This window comes from Lissotriton helveticus, chromosome 12 (assembly GCF_964261635.1).
Source record: "Lissotriton helveticus chromosome 12, aLisHel1.1, whole genome shotgun sequence".
In the NCBI taxonomy this organism is placed as follows: domain Eukaryota; kingdom Metazoa; phylum Chordata; class Amphibia; order Caudata; family Salamandridae; genus Lissotriton; species Lissotriton helveticus.
The window spans coordinates 556615294-556636515 of NC_136073.1; the positions used below are offsets into that span (position 1 = coordinate 556615294).

The 21222-nt window shown below is 44.3% G+C and overlaps 1 protein-coding gene across 3 annotated transcripts in view; it reads right to left on the reverse strand.

The window, feature by feature from the left end:
• The window catches only part of LOC144798761 (uncharacterized), a 1691129-nt gene that overhangs the window by 727669 nt on the left and 942238 nt on the right, over window positions 1–21222 (reverse strand). For all 3 annotated transcript variants that reach the window (XM_078669781.1, XM_078669783.1, XM_078669782.1), the window contains one exon: window positions 6811–6978. In XM_078669781.1, the coding sequence (XP_078525907.1) occupies window positions 6811–6978 (168 nt within the window). The remainder of the gene's footprint in view (window positions 1–6810; window positions 6979–21222) is intronic.

Below are 21222 nucleotides of genomic sequence, written 5' to 3' on the forward strand. Positions count from 1 at the left end.
GAATGCGCCCCTCAATTATGCTGCCACATAGCAACCATCAGAAAACGAAAAATAAATACAGCTGGCCCTTGCACTGTGCTCAGCGCGCGAGGCTTTCAAAAATATCCCAGAATATAAGAACCGTGGCGTTTAATCAAATGGAACTGTTCCGTCGCTATTACTCTCTTATGCTATATTCTCTCACTCAGGGACGCTGGAGCTAGGGGTGCAAAAGGTGCTGTGGCAGGCACAGATAACCTAGAACAAGTCCCAAGGCTGAAGAACACGAAGGTTGCACTTCAAGTGTTTCTCCTGCAGTATTATCTGTCAATTGTAGCAAGAAGAGACCAGAAAACAATCTCCTATAAACTATTAGTCATTCTTTTATTACTTATAGCGAAGTTTACAATAGTCTGGTCGGTCTAAAAGATTAAAAACAAGAACCACTTTCTGAAGAACTTTGTTTGTAGTGGTATACTGTGATATGCTATGCTTTGTTACGGCAAACACTGCCATCGATGTGGCATTAGACTTCCTCCCTTTGGAGTATTTTGGCATCTGCGCAGTCGGCACATGAACATGAGGAACAACCACATCATTCAATGGGACTCTCCTGGTTAGTTCTTCCATCCTGACTAATAGTCTGTCTATATTTAAAGTTACACAATACAAAAACAACTATATATACACTTTAGATTGCCTGAATTGGTATATTATCAGGATCATAACATTGTAATGTACTATGTTATGTTATGGATTCTTATATAGCGCATGACTCACCCAGGGGCATCTCAGCACTTTACCTATGTTATACATGCATTTACATTTCACGTGTTACTGCTAATGAGGGACCAAAGCACTCTTCAGACAGGTAGCACATTACTCTATATTGTGTGATTGGGTTTGTAGTGTGTCCTGTGTGGGAGTGTGTTTGGTATTGTGCATGATGATCAAAGCTGTGCCCTTCTTAATTTATATCTCACTGTATTCCAGCATACAGTGGAAAATATAGGAGTGAGCAATAGAATGCTTAAGCTAATGGGCATCTGTGATTCACTGAAGGGTGTGTGTTATAAATTGGGTTACTGGTTGACTGGGGAATGAGCCCTGGTCAAGCAGCAACCGCAAACCTAGTCAGGGTAAGGGGCAGGCATACCCCAAATTAACCTCTGCTCACCGTCCGTCTGGTAGCTTTTCACAGAGCAGCCAGGCTTAACTTGGAGGCAGGCAGTGTGTAAAGTATTTGTGCAACACTTCAAACAGCAAAAACGGTGAAAACAAAATGATACCACACCAATTTAGAAACATAGATCTGACTTTAATAAATGAAACAAGCACAACACGACAAAAATTCAATTAGTAGAACCAAAGATATTGATTTTTAAAGTTTATAGTGAAAAATAGCGCTAAAAAGCACTAAGCCCTATTGGGGATATCTGATCGTGTCGGATCGGGACAAAGTCAAAAGTTCAGGCCAACCATGATGGAGCGCAGGCCGGCTATAGGGACCCAGTTAGGCCCACTAAACTGAGTACCTTAAATCCTGGTTGCGGAGCGTTGCATCGATCCACGTTGAAGGTTGGTTGCACAGCCAAGGTGAGGCGTTAATTCAATGCTATGTGAGGTCCTGATGCATTTGCGTCAAAGATCATGTCGAAGGAGCTTGCTATACCAAGTCTGGTGTTGAGGATGCAAGGTGCAGCTCAGGCAATGTGTCAGCTCCAATGAGCAGTGAAGCTGCAATGCGGAGTTTGTGATGCATCAGAATCGAGGATCCTGTCGATGGGACTTGCAATACGAAATACTGTGTCCAGGACGCAGAGTACAGCCGAGGCGATGCGTCAGCTCTGAGTTATAAAGCTGCGATGCAGAGTTTCGGCGTTGTTGTCGAGGCTACCGTCGACGAGGGGTGCAAGTAGCTTGCACTGGGGAAGTGTCACACGGTGGCAGTTCGGAAAGCGATGCATCGAACTTGAGATGTGGGAGGTGACGGCGATGCGAGTCTTTTACGACGGGTTAAATAACACACAGCAGCGATGATGCGTCAGTTCTACATACAGATGCGCCACTCAGCCGAGGACATGTGTTGGTTCTGCTTGGGTATGTGTCAGTACCACTGGCAAGCACGTTAGGCCCACTTTCAAGGGTCCATGACTAAGTTGGGACCACTTGACAAGGTAGACTCACAGATAGCAGAGTCAAGGTGCAGGGGTTTTAGAAGCCTGTTAAGTCCCTGGGGCATCAGATCAGGAGGCCAGCCACCTAGCCCTTGGAGTTACTCTGGGTTAAAGAGGTGCAGGTCCAGTCCTTCTCACCTAAGCAAGAGGGCAGCAGGTAGCAGATCAGCACCCCAAAGCCTAAATCCAGCAGAGTGCAGTCCAACAGAGTTGCAGTCCTTCAGCTGCACAGTAGCCCTTCTTCCAGGCAGGGCATTCATAGAACCACAAGTGTACTTCCTTGGTTGTGTTTGAGGTCCAGTACTTTTAAAAGTGGTGCATTTGAAGTGGGGGAGAATTCAAAGACATGCCTTTGAAGTGCACATAGATCCTCCCTTCCTGTACTTGCTCCAGACTCACTACAATGGGGAGTATGCCGCACTTTGTGTGTGGAAAGACACAGCCTATTCAGGTGTTGGTGAGGCTGAGTCCGGCTTCTCCCTCCCAACATGCCTGTTTGGGCCCATTCAGTGACACCTAAGCTCCCATTGTGTGTTGCTGTCTAAGAGCAATATACAATTTCCTACTGCCACATACACCAAGTCATGTGATCAGAGACACCAAACGTGAATCAGTTATATCTTCCCATTTAAAAAGTATACTCATAAAATGTAATAGGGTTATCCCCATGTTAGTTAATGGGAGATATTAGCCTTTCTGTAGTGAAAAACGAATTTAAGAGTTTTTCACTACCAGGATATGGAAAACTTAAAAGTGCATGCCAAGCCTTTCAAATACATTGCACTAGGCCCTCTGGGCTGTCCAGGGCCTACCTTAGGGGTGACTTTTTTGTATAAAGAGGGAAGGGTTGGGCCTCACAAAAGCTTTATTTTGCACCTCATCCATTTCTCCCCACATAATCATTCTACAATCGACAGCTCTCCTATCAAATATATAGGTCCACTTGTAATCATTCTGGACAGCTAGAGTGCAACAATGACAACCCAGTGGTGTCTGCGTGCTACACAAATGTCAGCTACCATAACATAAACCTGTGATTTCTAGAACTACTTTTATTAAAGTATGACATTTTACAGCCAGTCACTTAAATACGTGTAGTTCAAGAACAGGGTCTTAAGGCACATAAAAATGCACAAACATCACATAAATGACGAAAACACATATGAATAAAAGCAACATTATAGCAATACCAAATATTCAATCATGAAAACAAATACCAATATCACAGTGCATAGCAAAATAATTTACAAAATTACTATAATTGATATATGATATCTTCTCTTGTTATAGGTACAGGATAATAGAGTACAGCTTACAGCTCAGTCCTCAGTTATGTACACTGCCAAACCCACTCACATCTTGTGTTTAGTTTACACAGTTCATTATTAGTTTAATTGAATAAGAAGAACAAGACAAGCCTCGGCTCCAATTGAAAACTACACTGTACAGGGAATTAGTAAGTCTCCTTCTGAAAGCAAATACATGATTAAAACATCTAACAAGTAGAACCGCCATCTAATTACGTGCTATAAGCAACAAATGTGGTTGCACTTCCCTACAGCCTGTCAACGTTAAGCACTTAAAAAAAATTAGCAGATACCTTTAATGGATAGCTGTTAACCATATGAAAAATAATAGCAAATGATCAGAAGTTTCAAGTGAAAACTTATCACAAAAGGTAGCAGCCTGGTATATTATTCTTCCAGACTAATGAGACCTTCACTTAAATTGAATCTTAATTTGGTCATTACTAGCAATATTTGCTATCTATATTGTTGAATAAAGGCTCCGTCTTTAGAAAAGGCTTAACTGACATGCGAGAATTAATGAGCTTTTCCCTGTCAGGTCCAGTGTCATTATCGATACATTTGACAAGAAAGACTTTGTGACCACATGCCTGAGGCTTTTGGTGAAATCCCTGGTTAGTTAAATAATGAAAGAAATCAACATCTTAGATTGATAGTTAGTTTGACAATCCAGTTGGACTGAAATACTGAACACTAATAAGGCCAACCAAAGGATATCACAATGGGAATATTACACAACCCTAAACAAGGCAGCTCATTACAAGAAGACATAGGTACATGAAGAAGCTGCTTAAGGGAATTGTTTTCGCTTGGTTAATGTTTGCTAGCCCTCATAGCTCTATTCCATATTTTTCTGGAATCAATAGCCTTTGACATGCACCCATGCATAGATATACCAACCACCACCAGCCTCTTCATCTTAATTGCAATTTTCATGTAACTATCCCTGGGCATTATGTTCCAGCAAAGTGGCTGCCTTGCTAATTTTACCTTCCCAGCCCAAACATGAGGTAAACTGCAGGTCCAGAAATCCTAATGCGAGTCCACTTCATGTTTCACTTTTCACTTGTTGTGAAAGAGTTAGGGTTCTGGCACAGACACCACTTAGTCACTCAGTTGGATGCCATCCAATTTATGAGGTGGTAATCATGGGCCTTGATGAATCTGTTCATGGTCCATGTGGGGTTAGCAAGGGGTAAAATATACAACCCTATTCAGAGTCTTCATCGTCATAAGGAAAAAAATACATCTGGGTAAGTGCACCTAGTGTTCCCTCTGTCTGTACGCTTTTCTCTCAACAAATCTGACCAAATATTACCTGGTGAAATATATAAAGATAAAATGATGGGTCTGGAGAACTGTCACCAATGTGGGATTACAGGAACGAGCCAAACTGTCAGTAAGGAATCAGTTGGTTTTAGAAGTTTGTTTTTAGTTTGGGCTTGATGGCTATAAGGGTGGGATCATTGAAGAAATACTGCTCTACAGCCATGTTTTTAACCTTGAAGTCAATAAAGTGAATGCCTTAAAGAGGCTCTCTGCTTATCCAACTAAGACCAGTGAACGGATTCTGCCTTCTTCTTGCTACTTGTCATGGCCATTTGAATGATTCTAGGCACAGTTTTCAATCTCACAAATTTGGGAGTTTGGAAGGTATGTTTATCTTTAATCGGTAAAGGGATGCTTAATGCCTAGTCAATTTGTAATCCTAGAAGGGTGGAGATTATCACAGTTTTGCCCTGTTATGGAATTCAGGAGAGGCATTGTATAGAAGTCTGAGCTGGTTGTGTGAAACGCAGACACAAACACTTATTTCAGGTTCTAAAGAAAGTTCAGGATCTCTGTTAACCCTGCGCCTAAACATTTTGCACTCGCTTATTTGGTAACCCTCAGTATTGAAGATGGTGCTTTCAGTACAGTAGACTGAGTAGCGTTTGGGACTTAGTTTGGATCACACATGGAATGATGTCTGCAGCACTTGCATCGAGGCAAACTGATATCACACAGCTTCTACTAACGTTAGCGTTAATACAGCATGTTGTATATTTTCCATAGGTTCAGTCAGGATCACACAGGAATTATTATTTTTCTTTGTTTACATACTTTCAACAAAAATATAATTTGCTACACACATCACCATATCACAAATTAAAATTCTGAGATAATTATATTAAAATAAAAACTGTGTCTTAGTCATTGATTTTGAAATCATGCAGAAACGTGTAGTCTGCTCTTACTCATCTATGTTCCTCTCTATCTCTCACTCCAACACATTGCCTTTATCTACTTCTGTATCTATGGGCACAGTATAATTGCCCCTTACAGTGTTTCTATTCAATTATGTGAAAATTCTATTTTCTGTCTTTCTCACATTCCCTTTTTCACTTCATTTGGTCCTCTTTATCCTCTGTTGAGGTGGCCCAAATGCGTTCTTATTATTTTATTGTTGATTCAGGATTCGTTTTCTGATTTTACTTGCATCTCTTAATTAAGATGTTGTTGCAATTATCTCTTTATCAAAATCACTTGACAGACGATTATCAACAAATTAGTTTCCTACTAGGCCCAGGTAAAATTTCAGTTACACAGGAATAATCTTGTGTAATGTTGGTAATTTTACACTATGCTTGCTACGCAAAATTCCCAAATTATGTGATTCAACCACAATGTGTAATTGCGTACCGTTTTTACCAAGACTTTAGCGCAAGTGCAAAGGAACATCAAAAATATAAGCGCTTACTGTGCTTGTGTTCATTGAACTATTTTTTGTGTGACATGTGTCCTTGTGTCCATTTTGGATTCTAGGACGAATTTTATGCTAAAATATAGCACTAAATTGCCACTTTTGCATTTCAAGTAATCATGCATAATTTCCCCGAATATTTGCATAATTACACAAATGCAAATTACACAAATTTCTCACATTTCTAGTTTTTAATCCATATCTTTTAATCTGAGTCTCTCTCATTAACGTGAAATTGTTACAGGCTATTTTAAGTATTTTGGCTTCACATTTTCCCTGTTCAACCTGGAAACAAACTTCAATTATTACAATTCTTCATGATCCTTATTTTCTTTTGTTTTAAATAGAGTTGATTTTAAATTTTCTGGATTTTGTTAGGAAGATTTCCTTGAGTCAGTGTGCTTTCTTCTTCTATATCCACAGATTTAGCCATACCTGTGAGATCTTATTATCGTTTGTGAATCTCAGCTATGCAGCCAGCGCTTTCCAAAGTTCTACCTTCATTTGCAATGGTGTCATTTTAGGTGTAAAATAAGTATTCACGGTGCTTCTTAGCAAAAACTAAAATGCGAATTAAAAGTTGTATAATGTATACACTACTTACAGTGTTGACCGCTGATATGTCATTGCTGCCACAATGCGGGACTCAATTCCTATGTCCAAGTGAGAGGAGGTGGTACAGGCATCCTGCAGTTGTCTCCTCTGCAGAGCTCGCTGCTTAACGCAGGCCAAGAACTCCTTCAGACTGGTGCTGAATCTCTCCTTTTCTTCACTAGAGACAGATTATAAAATACATTGTTAGATTAAATATATAAATATCATAGAAATGTGTGATGGCAGTGCATAACACTGAAAAAAGACTCATGTTCATTATACTAAAGTATAAGGGTTTGGAATGCTCGAACAAAATATGCATTGCTGAGATTCACAGGATATTTTGAAGAGTCAGCAGGACTATCTTAAGGATTCATGGGCCCCTGGTCACAGGTATATTTGGGGTCCACAGTGTAGATCATTGAGACTTAATAAGTATTAGAAATTATATAGACATAAAAATCATACCAGAATGTCTGTGCACATAAATAGAACATAGACTAAAGGAATATTTATTTAGGATTCATTTAATGTAATTAATTTCAGCAAGACTTCCGGTCTATTTATTTCAGTTTTTCAGAAATATTTTATGTATCATACTTCTTATAAACGTGAATATTTTTAGGCAGTAGTTACTTTGAGATGAGTGCTGTCTCACCCTCAATGTGTTACGACTTGCCCAGTCACAATACAATAAACAAAATAGGAAATAAAGAATTAGTAATGAGGTGATTATTTTTGATGGACAAATTGCCAGCTGTGGAGATGGGTTTAAATACAGACTCAGAGCCCGATTCTGATGCGGTTAGCAAATCTTCCCTATCAAATCGGTTTGGAAATGGTTTCTGACTGACTGGGATTGGGAGAGTCCGACCGACCGAGTATGATGCATCCAGATGTTTCCAGATACAATTTGGTTGGACTCCCATTGACTTCAATAGGAGCCTATGTTCTTCACTGCATCGTAATCTGGCCCTCGGTCAGGAAGACACGTTCCCGAACTAATTAGGAAAGAGCAAATTCCGTTAGGAGGCCTTCCTAACCACATCGTACTCGGGCCCTAGGTGTGAATGCTTTCCTAACCGCATCAGAATCGAGCCCTCAGTCCACCAGAAGTGATAAAAATGTGTTCTTGTGTGAAGAAATTAATAAAAATGGTTGATACTAAACACAGACTCAAAATCACTAGCATGCCTTCTAGAGTAAATTCATTGTAACTTCGGCCCCAAGTAACCATTTTGAAAAAAATGTTTGGGATGCCTACGTAAATAGTTCACAAGAATGGTTTGTGTTTACACGTATATCTCTTTTAGGCTATAGGATCAATTACTAGGAAAAATGTTACTCAACATTCTGAAGATATTCTTAATATAATGCTTTTTTAAAGCTCTTGGAACCTTGTTTCAAGATTGACATCTTACATGGAATTGAATTAAAGTTAGCAATTTATTTGAACATGTTTCCAACTTTGAATGCTGATTTAAAGTGGGTGGTAGACTACAACACAGGAGTCCACATGGTTGATGCCAGCTTTCACTGTTCATTTATAGCACAACTATATTTCTGCCTTTGCGACAGTTAGAATTTTAGGGGCAAGAAAAGGTTGTCAGATTCCTAAAATGGAATTCCAAATCGATACTGATTTGGAATCTGGAATGGGCATGTTGTATGTGTCCCTGCCAAATACCAAATCAGTATCTAATGGATCAATGTTTTGCGACCACAGTCAGCTCATAAAACATTGATATGTTACTGTCACCTCATAGAAGGTTGTAACCCTTTTGCAAATGGGATGGGGTCCCCTTTGGACCCTTCTCCTTTGTGAATGTAAAATAAAAACCTTTAAAAGGAGACCGTCGTCCATGGGAACTCAACCGCCTCCTAAACACACAAAAAAGGAAACTTTTATTTTTAAATGCAGTTTCCTTTGAAGGTATAGGGACCACATTAAACAAAGTTTACTTTATAGTGTTGAATAAAACACAAAGCAAAAAAATGTTGTTTGAATATTAAACATAGTGTGTTATCATAAATTAATAAGGTTTTATAAATATTACAAAGACAAAGAATAATCATTTAAAGATAAAACATAACATACAGACCTATCAAAGTTCTAAAGTCACAACTTCAAGATAAACATGAGATGCTCAATGTACAAGGGTCACGGTGCAACAGCACAGACCAAACAGGTTGCGATAAAGATACCAAGTAAAGTAATTTGTAGTTAGAGCCTGTAACGGTTGATGTAAAGGCCACTCAGCTCAGAGTCTCTATTTGTGAATTCTGAAGCATTAGAAACATACGGATGTGGCACTATTGTCAACGTTTAGGTCTCACGAGGGAAATATCAAGAGACCATTCTCAGGACCAAGTGACAGAAAGTACAAAATGGTGGGCCCTTGGAAGTACGGGATCAGGTATAGATTGTGACATGACAGAATTATTTAAGCACGGAAGGGGGAGCTGGTACACCACTCTAAATGTGACAGGAACTATTGTGGTAATCCATAATGGATCAAAGTTTTAGCCACAGAATGGGAAAGAGGGAGGATGACTCCCAAACAAATGATTTACTCATAGCTATTAGGAACAAGACTTGACAACACATTACAGAAAAGCACCGACAACAGGATAAATCCTGAAAATTATGTCAGGAAATATAATTCCAAATCCTAATCAGTATTAATAAATCAGTTTTGGGCAAGTCATCTGCCCAGTTCATTTGCCTACTTGCTCATTCTTTGTCTAAAGTTGTGATCCATCAGGTAGTATTTGGAGCCATACATCAGCAACAAAAATGCAGACTTACTGAATAAATACACCTGAGTAAGAAAGAAAAACACTGGGTCTATGAGTCAAGTCATACAGCATAGCAGAAAAGGCAGACTGTGTGCAGTGGGTGTTTGCAATCCTTATTTGTGGTGAAACTTTATGGGTCTGTGACCGCCACTATACCCGACCCTGATGGTGTCTGTCTGACAGTGGTTTAGCAAGAGTGCCATGAGCCCTAATGCATGAACAGAATCACAACCTTGGGCCTGGGTATCACTTCACCAGTTGTACTAAAGGCTGTTACACATCTCAAACTTCCTCATTCTGCCTGCCTTTTCCTCTCTCCTCCCATGTCCACCCCTTTCGCATCACCATCCTCCTTTCACCCTCCCTCCTCCCTCCTCCCTAACCCTTTCTCACTCTGTCTTCCACTCCTGCCTCTAACTCATTCTTATCTTCTTTCTCCCATTCTCTCCTTGCTCCTCTTAAACCCTCTCCTCCCTTTTTCCATATTTTCTTTCTCCCGATTCTCCTGTATCCTATTTTTGTCCTTGATAATCTTGAACACTGGAGAATTCTCAAAATATTTCAAAGATAATTTTGTTTGTTTTAAAATGAATATAAACAATCAACACTCTGGAGATCTTATAACTTGTTTAATAAATAAATACAAGATACACAAATTAGATATTTGCAGAGCTATGTCTTTTCACAAAAAAGTGCCTGCTAATCCACTAAAAGTAGGTTGTTTATCACTAGACCCCGGCTCTTTATGAGGCGGCGAAGCCCAGTGGTGGAAGTGGTCCGGGTTACTTGTGGAGGTGGGCGCCGGCCTCCTCAAAAATATTTGGGAACCTATTTATTTGCAAATTTAAGCACTACAAAATGACACGTTAAATCTCTTCTCATATGACCACAAGAACTGGCATACGCCATTCATTAAACCAGACGTAAAAAGTAGGAACAGGACGGAGGCTTGCAAGTGATGTGAGGTTGGTGTGGGCTTAGTGCAGATATGTGTGAAGAATCATACTTGCTATCACTAATTGCAATAGCTAAATAACGGGCTCATTAAGAACACATCATGGATTCACTTTTTGAAACTTACAACATTCCACCATGCTCAGCATCTATTTTGTATAGTTAGGATAGCAGCATTCTTTTCTATTGGTGAGTCTCTCTCGTGGTACACGTGCTTTGTATTGTTATCAAAATCTTCTATCTTAAGCATGCTTTGTCTGACAAAAGATGTGCACTGTACCACCAATAAAAAAACTGTGGGATCATGGGAACAGTGTGCGAAAAAGCATACAAAAAGGAAACCCCATACAAACAGTGCAACACCACAGTGTCCAAGGGCAAGAAGAGAGGAAGAACAGAGCAGAGCCCTGAGCAGCCACCCAACCAACACCTAGACAGCCACCCCCCACCTTTCCCCCCGGAGAGCAGGAACCTGCGTAAAAGTCATGTCACACCTAGCAGGCCTACAACCACCCCCTGAAAAAAGGAAGGAGAGACAGTCCCAACAGGCAAAAACGACCAAACTCCACCCACCCCAGCCTAGAGGGCATCCGCCCCCCAAGAACAAGGGTAAGGCGGGACCAGAGATTCCCAACCCAGAGGGGGTAGAGGGGACAGGCCTCTAAGAGCAAGAGAAAGGAAGGAAGATGGGAGGACACCTCCCCGACCTGGAGCAGCCATAGCAGTGGGGCATAGGTACACCAGAAGCCCCACCTTCCCAGAACCAAGAGAAGGAAAGACCAGCAACCAGACAGAGCCACCGTGAAGAACAAAAAAGGGCACCAACAGAGAACACTGCACCCACCGGGAGGCGAGTACCAAGGACCAGCCCAGGGGTCCTCGCAGAACGGGGAGGAAGGGCGGGCCGTGAAGGAATCTGCGGCTAGAATCATCTCTACCAGATACATTGTTACCGAAGGTGAGTACCTCGTACATCTGATAAAGACTACTAGCCGCAGATTCCTCCACGTAGAATAGATACCCTAGCAATACCCCCGGGAAGGAGGGTCTACGAAAGGACACCGCCAGTCTGGACAGGATAGATCCCCTTAGACCAGGGAGGCAACCTCGTCCCTACCAGGCAGAGGACGCCCATAAGTCATACGCCAGCAGCCCCAGAAGGATGTAGGAGGAGAAGGAGAGTGGAGGCCCCTACACTCATACACCTACACTCATACAGAGGAACCAAGGACAAGGCCGGAGAGGCCGAGACACCCCACTCCAACTCCAGGGCAACCGAGCTTCCACCCAATGCCAGGACAGGCAGAGGAACAAGAAGAAGCCCAGAGGGCCTGATAAAACCAAGGAAGAGGCAGCCCCACCCAGAGGGAGGGCAACAGGCCAGCCAGAACGGTAGCTATAACCAAAAGCAGCCAGAATCATGAAGGACACTGATGCAACCCAACCCTCCGCACAAGAGCAGGAAGGAGAGGAATGGCCAGCCCTACCACTACAAGGGCAGCGCACACAACCTCAAGAAGCAATAGCAACATACAGAAATGCCATGAAGAATGGGCAACCGAAGGCAACCAGCACTACCCAGCAGAGCATAGTTATATAACAGCTACCACTACCCCACATAGGGTACGGTACGTCCCAAAACGCGGGGAATCCTCTTTGGAAGAACCTCCGCAACAAAGGAGAAAGCAAAAGCAAAGCACCACTGGAACAAACAGCCCCGCGGAGGCTTGACATCAGCCAAAGAAAAACAGAAGGCCTAATTTCAGGGCCAAGTCTGTGCAACAAGTCCAGCAAAAACATACACACACAGGCAACAAGGGCCGTCCAGCAGCCAACAATGCCAAAGTCCCATCAAGGAGGACCACATGGCTAGCAAATACCGCCTCCAGCAAAGGCGACCAAAGGGCCCAAACCCAGCTCAGTTCAGCAGTCACTGAAGAGGAGGAGGAGAATAAGGTGGAGGTGGAGGAGGAGGAGGAGGAGGAGGAGGAGGAGGACGAAGCCCTGCCAGGAACCTCTGGATGTCAGAGTCAGCTACAGCATGGGACAACAAGCTGCCATCAAACGGAAGGTCAATGAGCCGTTAACGAATATTCTCTGGGAACACATCGCCCTGAAGCCAAGCATGGCGACGGAGGGCGACTGAGGAAGCCATAGCCCGGCCCTACACCTTCGAGATGTCCAGAGCGGAGCGGAGAATAAACGCCGCTAGCACTCTGCCATCCAAAGCATGATGCCGTAAGTCCACCTGGACAGTCTCCTGGGAAGTCGCGGAACCCAGAGACTCAGCCGAGTCCCATATGTAGGAGAGTAGGGTCTGCTTCCTATGGTTACCCCCACTTTTTGCTGTGATTCTCTGGTTTTTCGACTTTAGTATGGCTGTGGCCCTGCTAATCAGGCCCACAGCCTAGCTGTTCACTCTCTAAATTGATACCATGTACTTTAGGTACATACCAGATTAGTTACTGGGTCACCCTTGTGAGCCCCTGTATAGTGTACCCTAGGTACCCAGGGCATAGGTGCACCCTAGGCCTACCAGGGAATGCAGCATGTATTGTGCCAACCCCTGGTTAGCCTTACAAACTGACACCACAGGTCTGTACTTACAGCCTGGGTAAGGTGGTGTAATCACCCCTTACTTAGATATAGTATATCTATATCTACCTTATATATAGACACATAGTAACCTATAAGTCACTCCTATGGCACGCCTTGACAATCCTGGAGGCAGAGTGCTTGGTTTTATGCGAGAGGGTGCCCTAGCATGAGCTGAGCCACTCTGCAGCTTTCGGAACCATCTCCTTAAAGCTGTTCTATGATATAGCCATACCATATACTCTTAAGTGCATTATAATCCTCACGGTTAATGATAACTTTGGTTTGGCTTTATCAAAACATGTCGTGTAAGGTGTCAAACACTTTGGAATACTACCCCCTGCCAGTTCTGGCAGCGGAGTAGCATTCCACTCTTCTAGAGGGAGAAGACATGTAGTTACTGGTTTACCCGGTTAAAGTTAAACAGAGCCTCAGCATCACAAAATGGATGCTGCTGCCACAGACACGAGTCTGCCCTCCTGTTGCAGGACGAAACTCTGGCAGGGCAGGCTTGGACAATAGGTTTCCTGCCCAGGGAGGTGCTAGCACCTCCCCAAACAGGTTCTTAGTGTATTGGGCCGGGAGATCTGCATTCAGTGAATGCTTTCCAGACACTGCCTGTGACACACAAGGTGCTCCATGCATTTCCCAGTTCAAACCGGTTGCTGGAGCACTCGTCCCCAGCTCTGGTGCAAAACTGGACAAAGGGGAAGGGGTGTAACCACCCCCTCTCCAGGTCCACCCATAGGAGGGACCTTGAAGTTAGTCCAACCCCTAAACTAACTATAATTATAGAACCCCAGTCTCTAGGACTTTAGATTACCCTGGACGAAACTCTGCAACATATATCTTGGACCTTCGACATTTCATATCGACTGGAAGAAGGAAGACATCTCCTTTGTAGTCAAGGAGTTCTTCACATCTCAGATCCACCCTTGGATCCACCCGGACACTTTTCCTCTGGTCGCCTGCAGCACTTCTTAGCAGCTCTACATTGGAATCGACGACGAAACCCGACACGAAAAGACACCTATGCACCTGGCTTCCCTGGGTAAGGTAACACGAGTACTCCGGTGCTCCCGTGGGTATTGACTCTCCAAGTGTCCTAGTCTAAAAGGGTTCCATCGCAGTTCACCTCCTTGTGCCCTTAATCTTTAAAATTGTAACTTGTTCATTCTCCATAGAAAGTCAATGGTAACCCGCGGCTGTGTTTAGACACTGCACGCATCTCCCGTGGGCCTCCTACATCCTAACCTTTGGTTGTTCCTAGAAGCCCCAGCGATTCTCCAGGCCCTAGGCCTGCTTTCTATTCCTCACGTGGTTCTTATACCACTATTTTAGTATATGGTTTGTGAGGCCCCTAGGGCAAAACGTATACTGTGCAACCTATTGTATGCTAATTAAGTTCCTTGTATTGTACTTTTACCTCTGACCTCATAAAGAGCGCAGAGGGGTTCTGTTTAGAATAAATACATACATATTTGATATATACCTTGTGTGGTGTGCTTTCATTTGGTACTCAAGAGATTATAAATGGTAAAACAACTTGCTTAACTCATCTCCAAGTCTTAGCCTGAAGGCTGCTCTCCACAGCTACCACTAGGATAGCTTTCTATAAGGTTGAATTTATAACCTACCATCAATAAGGGTCGATAGGACTGGGGCAAGGTGCCCACTAGAATAGTGGACATCATATACCAGGCCAACTTCTCAGATTGGTGTGCAGCGGGTAGGATCAGAGCTTGCACTTGTTTTACAAAATAATCTTGAGAATAAAATTTGAAAAATCACATTAAGGTACCAGTAGGTACATATAAATCAAAACTTATAATACATAAATTCAACTGAACTTAGAGGTTGTAGGTGGTAAGGGCTTAGCACACCCTGACTACAACTCCTAGAGAGGTTCTAGTAGGAAACCAAGTAGTGTAGGTAGGTGCACACACCACACCTCACTAGTCATGGCTTTAAGGGCAGGAGCTAGTGCCTCTCTGCCAGATGTCAGCCAAGTGCAGACATCTAAATATGACACATTCACTTTCCAAGAATTGAGAGGATTGTGTGCCATAAGAAAATTAAAGCAAGGACAGAGTCCCACCACCCAACATCTGATAGATATCTTAGTGGCGGATGACTTAGCAAAAGCATCAAATCCAGATACTCAGAGTAATAGGGATGGGGGCCATCCATCATCAGAAGAGGATTCTAGTGGGGCTCCCCACCAGGACTCTGAGGAGGAAGAGGATGAAGACCAGAATGTGGTTCCTGAACCCAATGGCCACAGTGGGCCTTTCTTCATCCCCCCAAGTAGGCCTACTGGTGTACCTAGACGACAGAGATCTCTCCCAGGAGACTCTCACCATTCTGGTTCATCAATAGGATCCTCTGCCTCACCTCACAGGAGGAGAACCTCCCCTGAGAGAAGAGATCATGCAGCTTGAATGAGAGAAGTCAAGCTTAGGATCAAGAGGCAAGAAGGTGCCCTTGAAAAAGAGACCCTAGCTCTTGAGAGAGAGAGAAAATTAGTAGGGCTGTAGCCCTCTGGTGGGAGCAGAATGCCTAGTGGTAGGGATAGGTCTTATGACCATAAAAACCTAGGCAAGTTTGTCCCTCCCTACCAGAGTGGGGATGACCTCCACAAATGGATAACTGCTCTGGAAAGGGTCTGCAAAGTACAGCAGGTACCCCCTAAGCAGTGGGGACAAACCTTGTGGCTCTCCTTTGCAGACAAAGGTAGAGATAAGCTCCTCACTGTCAAAGAAGATGATGCTGACAATTATAATGTCCTGAAGAGTGCTCTAATAGAAGGGTTTGACCTAACCACTGAACAGTATAGGTTGTTGTTCAGAGATACCCAGAAGTCACAGACTCACTACTGGACTGATTTTGTAGATTGTGCTACCAAGGCTCAGGAAGGCTGGTTACTGGGCAGTAAAGTAAGTGACTATACAGGATTGTATAACCTTATAATGAGAGAACAGATTCTTAATAATTGTCAGAACCAGTTATTGCATCAGCACCTGGTTGACTCTGATTTGACCTCTCCACAAGAATTGGGTAAGAGGGCAGACAAATGGGTCAGAACCAGGGTGAAGAATAAGGTACAGAACCAAGGTGGTGACCAGAAGAAGCAAGACCAAAAGGGTGGGGAGAAAGCAAAAGACCAGAAGTCTTCTCAAGGTCCCCAAAAAGCTTCTCAACAGAAGGGTGTAGTAGGGTTAACCCTGGGAACTGAGATGGACTCTGGCCTAGTCAGAGTGCCAACTCAAGCTGTTTTGATCTGTGATGGAGGCATGGATATATCCTCCTCTGTGAGTCCCAGTAACCTGGGCAAGTACAGGCAAACTCCTTTAGTCAATGAGAAAAAGGCTCAGGCCTACAGGGGCACATGGGATAGAATCAAAATGGTGATACCTGACTTTGTGGACCCTGGACAGATCACACTTGGTGAAACCTACCAAGTGACCAAAGCTAGCAATGTTACTACCACACATAGTATGGCAGTTGTTAATGTCTCCTGGGGAGGGGTAACTGGCCTTAAGAAGGTTGTTGTTAGTTCAGACCTCCCTGTAGAATGTTTGCTTGGCAATGACCTAGAGACTTCAGCCTGGTCTGAAGTGGAGTTTAGGACACATGCAGAAATGTTAGGCATCTCAGCTCATGTTCTTGGTGTGACTAGGTCACAGGTCAAAATTACAACACTGAACAGGCACTGGATTCTGGAATAATGGACCAGATGCCTACCAGGAAAAGGAGCAGTAGGGTTAAGGCTGTGCCTCCCCCGCTGCCTCAGGGTGAGGATCAGCCTTCTGAGGAAGCTGATTATGGGCCTGTAGAAGGAACTGTCCTAGAAGAACTTGAACCTGATCAGGTTGAGTTTCGTGGGACAGGGGGGCCTTCAAGGGAAGATCTGAGGCAGGCGCAGTTGGACTGCCCTTATCTTGAACCCCTCCGACAGCAAGCTGCTGCTGAGGCTGCAGGGAATGCTAGTGAAACCCATAATGTGTATTGATATGAAGGGCTCCTGTATTCAGAGGCTAGAGACCCCAAACCTGGTGCTACCAGGAGGTTGGTCATACCTTTGGCATTCAGGGGCTTCCTTTTGACACTAGCCCATGATATTCCCTTAGCAGGACATCTTGGCCAGAACAAGACTTGGGACAGGCTTGTCCCTCACTTTCACTGGCCCCGCATGTCAGAAGACACAAAGGAGTTTTGTCGCTCCTGTGTAACCTGCCAAGCCAGTGGCAAAGCAGATGGCACTACAAAGGCCCCCTTATACCACTACCTGTGGTGGGGGTTCCATTTGAAAGAGTAGGGATTGACATTGTTGGACCAATGGATCCCCAACAGCCTCTGGGCACAGGTTTTTTCTGGTGGTAGTGGATCATGCCACCAGACACCGAGAAGCTATACCACTTAGGACCATTACAGCACATGTTGTGGCAAGAGCCCTCTTGGGAGTTTTCCCAAGAGTGGGGTTCCCTAAGGAGGTTGTATCAGACAGAGGTGCAAACTTTATGTCTAGTTACTTGACTGCAATGTGGAAGGAGTGTGGAGTGAACTATAAGTTCGCCACACCCTACCACCCACAATGCAATGGTCTAGTTGAAAGGTTCAACAAGACCTTAAAGGGTATGATTAAGGGTCTCCCAGAAAAACTCAGGAGGAGATGGGATATCCTGCTACCCTGCCTTTTATTTGCATACAGGGAGGTTCCTCAGAAGGGGGTTGGCTACAGCCCAGTTGAACTTCTGTTTGGGTACCCTGTCAGAGGTCCCTTGTGTCTAGTGAAGGAGGGATGAGAGGTACCTCTCAAACCCCCTAAACATGAAATTGTGGATGATACTTGGTCTCTGTTCCAGGATGGCTGAATATATGAAAAAGGCAACCAAAAACCTGGAGGCCAGTCAGGAATTACAGAAAGCCTGGCATGACCAAAAGGTTGTGCTGACTGTTTACCAGCCAGGACAGAAAGTGTGGGTGTTGGAGCCTGTGGCCCCAGCAGCTCTCCACGACAAGTGGAGTAGACCCCACACTATTGTTGAACAAAAGGGAGAGGTCACCTACTTGGTAGATCTTTGAACTCCCAGGAGCCCCCACAGGGTACTCTATGTCAACAGACTGAAACCATATGTTGACAGGGCAGACATGGGCTTGCTCATGGCTACTGATGAAGGACAGGAGGAAGAGATTGACCCTCTCCCAGACCTGCTCTCTCAGAACCCTGATGATGGGTCAGTTGATGTTGTAGCCTTGGCAGGCAGCCTCACTGACCAGCAGCAGAATGACTGCAGACAAGTTCTGCAGGCATACAGACATATGTTTTCACTGACTCCAAGTCAGACTACCTGTGCACTCATGAAGTGGACACTGGGGACAGTCTGCCTGTTAAAAATAAGATTTACAGGCAACCTGATCATTCCGGGGACTGTATCAGGACAGAAGTCCAGAAAATGTTGGAGCTGGGAGTGATTGAACCTTCAGATAGCCCTTGGGCTAGTCCAATAGTCCTAGTGCCAAAACCGCACACCCAGGGTGGTAAGAGAGAGATGAGGTTTTGTGTAGACTACAGAGGTTTCAATGCTGTCACTAAGACAGATGCCCATCCAATACCCAGAGCAGATGAGCTCATAGATAAGTTGGCTTCTGCCAAATATCTGAGCACATTTGATCTGACAGCTGGCTACTGGCAAATCAGGCTATCTGAAGAGGCCAAGCCAAAGACAGAATTTTCAACCCCTAGTGGGCATTAACAGTTTGTGGTGATGCCCTTTGGTCTGAAAAAGGCACCTGCCACATTTCAAAGGTTGGTGAACAAAGTCCTCTCAGGTCTGGATGACTACTATGCAGCTTATCTTGATATGATTACTGTCTTTAGCTCCACCTGGGAAGATCACCTGATCCACCTAAAAAATGTTTTGGGGGCCCTGCAAAAAAGCAAGCCTAACTATCAAGGCTACTAAGTGCCAGATAGGGCAGAGTCAGGTTGTGTACCTGAGCCACCTTGTAGGTGAAGGCCAGGTTCAACCATTGCAGAGCAAAATCCAGACCATAATGGACTGGGTTGCTCCAACCACCCAGACTCAGGGCAGAGCTTTCTTGGGCCTGACAGGGCACTATAGGAGATTTGTCAAGGGGGATGGTTCCATTGTGACACCCCTGAATGACTTAACTTCTAAAGGAATGCCTAAGAAAGTTCAGTGGACAGTCAGCTGTCAAAAGGCATTTGATGACCTGAAGCAGGCCATGTGCACTGATCCCATTCTGCAAAGTCCAAACTACTCCAAAGAATTCATTGTTCAAACAGATACTTCTGAGTTGGGGGTATGGGCTGTGCTATCACAATTGAATGATGAAGGTCAGGACCAGCCAGTAGCTTTTATTAGTAGAAGGCTGACCCCTAGAAAGAAATGTTGGTCAGCTATTGAGAGGGAGGCCTTTGCTGTGGTTTGGGCCCTGAAGAAGCTGAGGCCATACTTGTTTGGTACTCACTTCACAGTTCAGACAGGCCATAAGCCCCTCTTGTGGCTAAAACAGATGAAGGTTGAAAATTCCAAACTGCTCATATGGTCCATTTCCCTACAGGGGATTTACTATACAGTGGAACATAGACCTGGGAGTAACCATGCCAATGCTGATGGACTCTCCAGATATTTCCACTTAGAACATGAAGACTCAACTGGTCAAGGTTAGTTAAATGTCCCTGCGGATGGGGGGTGGGGGGGGTTGTGTAGAAGAGTAGGGTCTGCTTCCTATGGTTACCCCCACTTTTTTCTGTGATTCTCTGATTTTTCGACTTTAGTATAGCTGTGGCCCTGCTAATCAGGCCCACAGCCTAGCTGTTCACTCTCTAAATTGATACCATGTACTTTAGGTACAAACCAGATTGGTTACTGGGTCACCCCTGTGAGCCCCAGTATAGTGTACCCTGGGTACCCAGGGCATAAATGCACCCTAGACCTACCAGGGGCTGCAGCATGTATTGTGCCACCCCTGGTTAGCCTTCCAAACTGACATTACAGGTCTTTACGTACAGCCTGGGTAAGGTGGTGTAATCACCCCTTACTTAGATATAGTATATCTATATCTACCTTATATATAGACACATGGTAACCTATAAGTCAATCCTATGGCAGGCCTTGACAATCCTGGAGGCAGAGTGCTTGGTTTTATGTGAGAGGGTGCCCTAGCATGAGCTGAGCCACTCTGCAGCTTTCGGAACCATCTCCTTAAAGCTGTTCTATGATATAGCCATACCATATACTCTTAAGTGCATTATAATCCTCGCGGTTAATGCTAACTTAGGTTTGGCTTTATCAAAACATGTTGTGTAAGGTGTCAAACACTTTGGAATACTACCCCCCCCCCTCCTCCAGTGTTGGTGGCAGGGGTAGCATTCCACCCTTCTAGAGGGAGAAGACATGTAGTTACTGGTTTACCCGGTTAAAGTTAAACAGAGCCTCAGCATCTCAAAATGGATGCTGCTGCCACAGACACGAGTCTGCCCTCCTGCTGCTGGACGAAACTCCGGCAGGGGAGGCTTGGACAAAAAGTTTCCTACCCAGGGAGGTGCTAGCACCTCCCCAGACAGGCTCTTAGTGTATTGGGGCAGGGAGGGCTGCATTCAGTGAATGCTTTCCAGACACTGCCTGGGGCACACAAGGTGCTCCATGCATTCCCCAGTTCAAACCGGTTACTGGGGCACTCAGCCCCAGCTCTGGTGCGAAACTGGACAAAGGGGAAGGGGTGTAACCACCCCCTCCCCAGTCCACCCAGAGGAGGGACCTTAGAGTTAGTCCAACCCCTAAACTTACTATAAGTATAGAACCCCAATCCCTAGGGCTTTAGATTACCCTGGACGAAACTCTGCAACATATATCTTGGACCTTCGACATTCCATATCAACTGGAAGACGGAAGAAATCTCTCTTGTGGTCAAGGAGTGACCACCTTGTTCAAACAGGCACCAACTGCATCTTTGCCGGTCTGCATTGTCAAGGCTCCCGCCGGATCCCGAAGACTCTGCGACACAGGACACGGACTTCCAGACATCTCTGATGCTGACCTGCGCT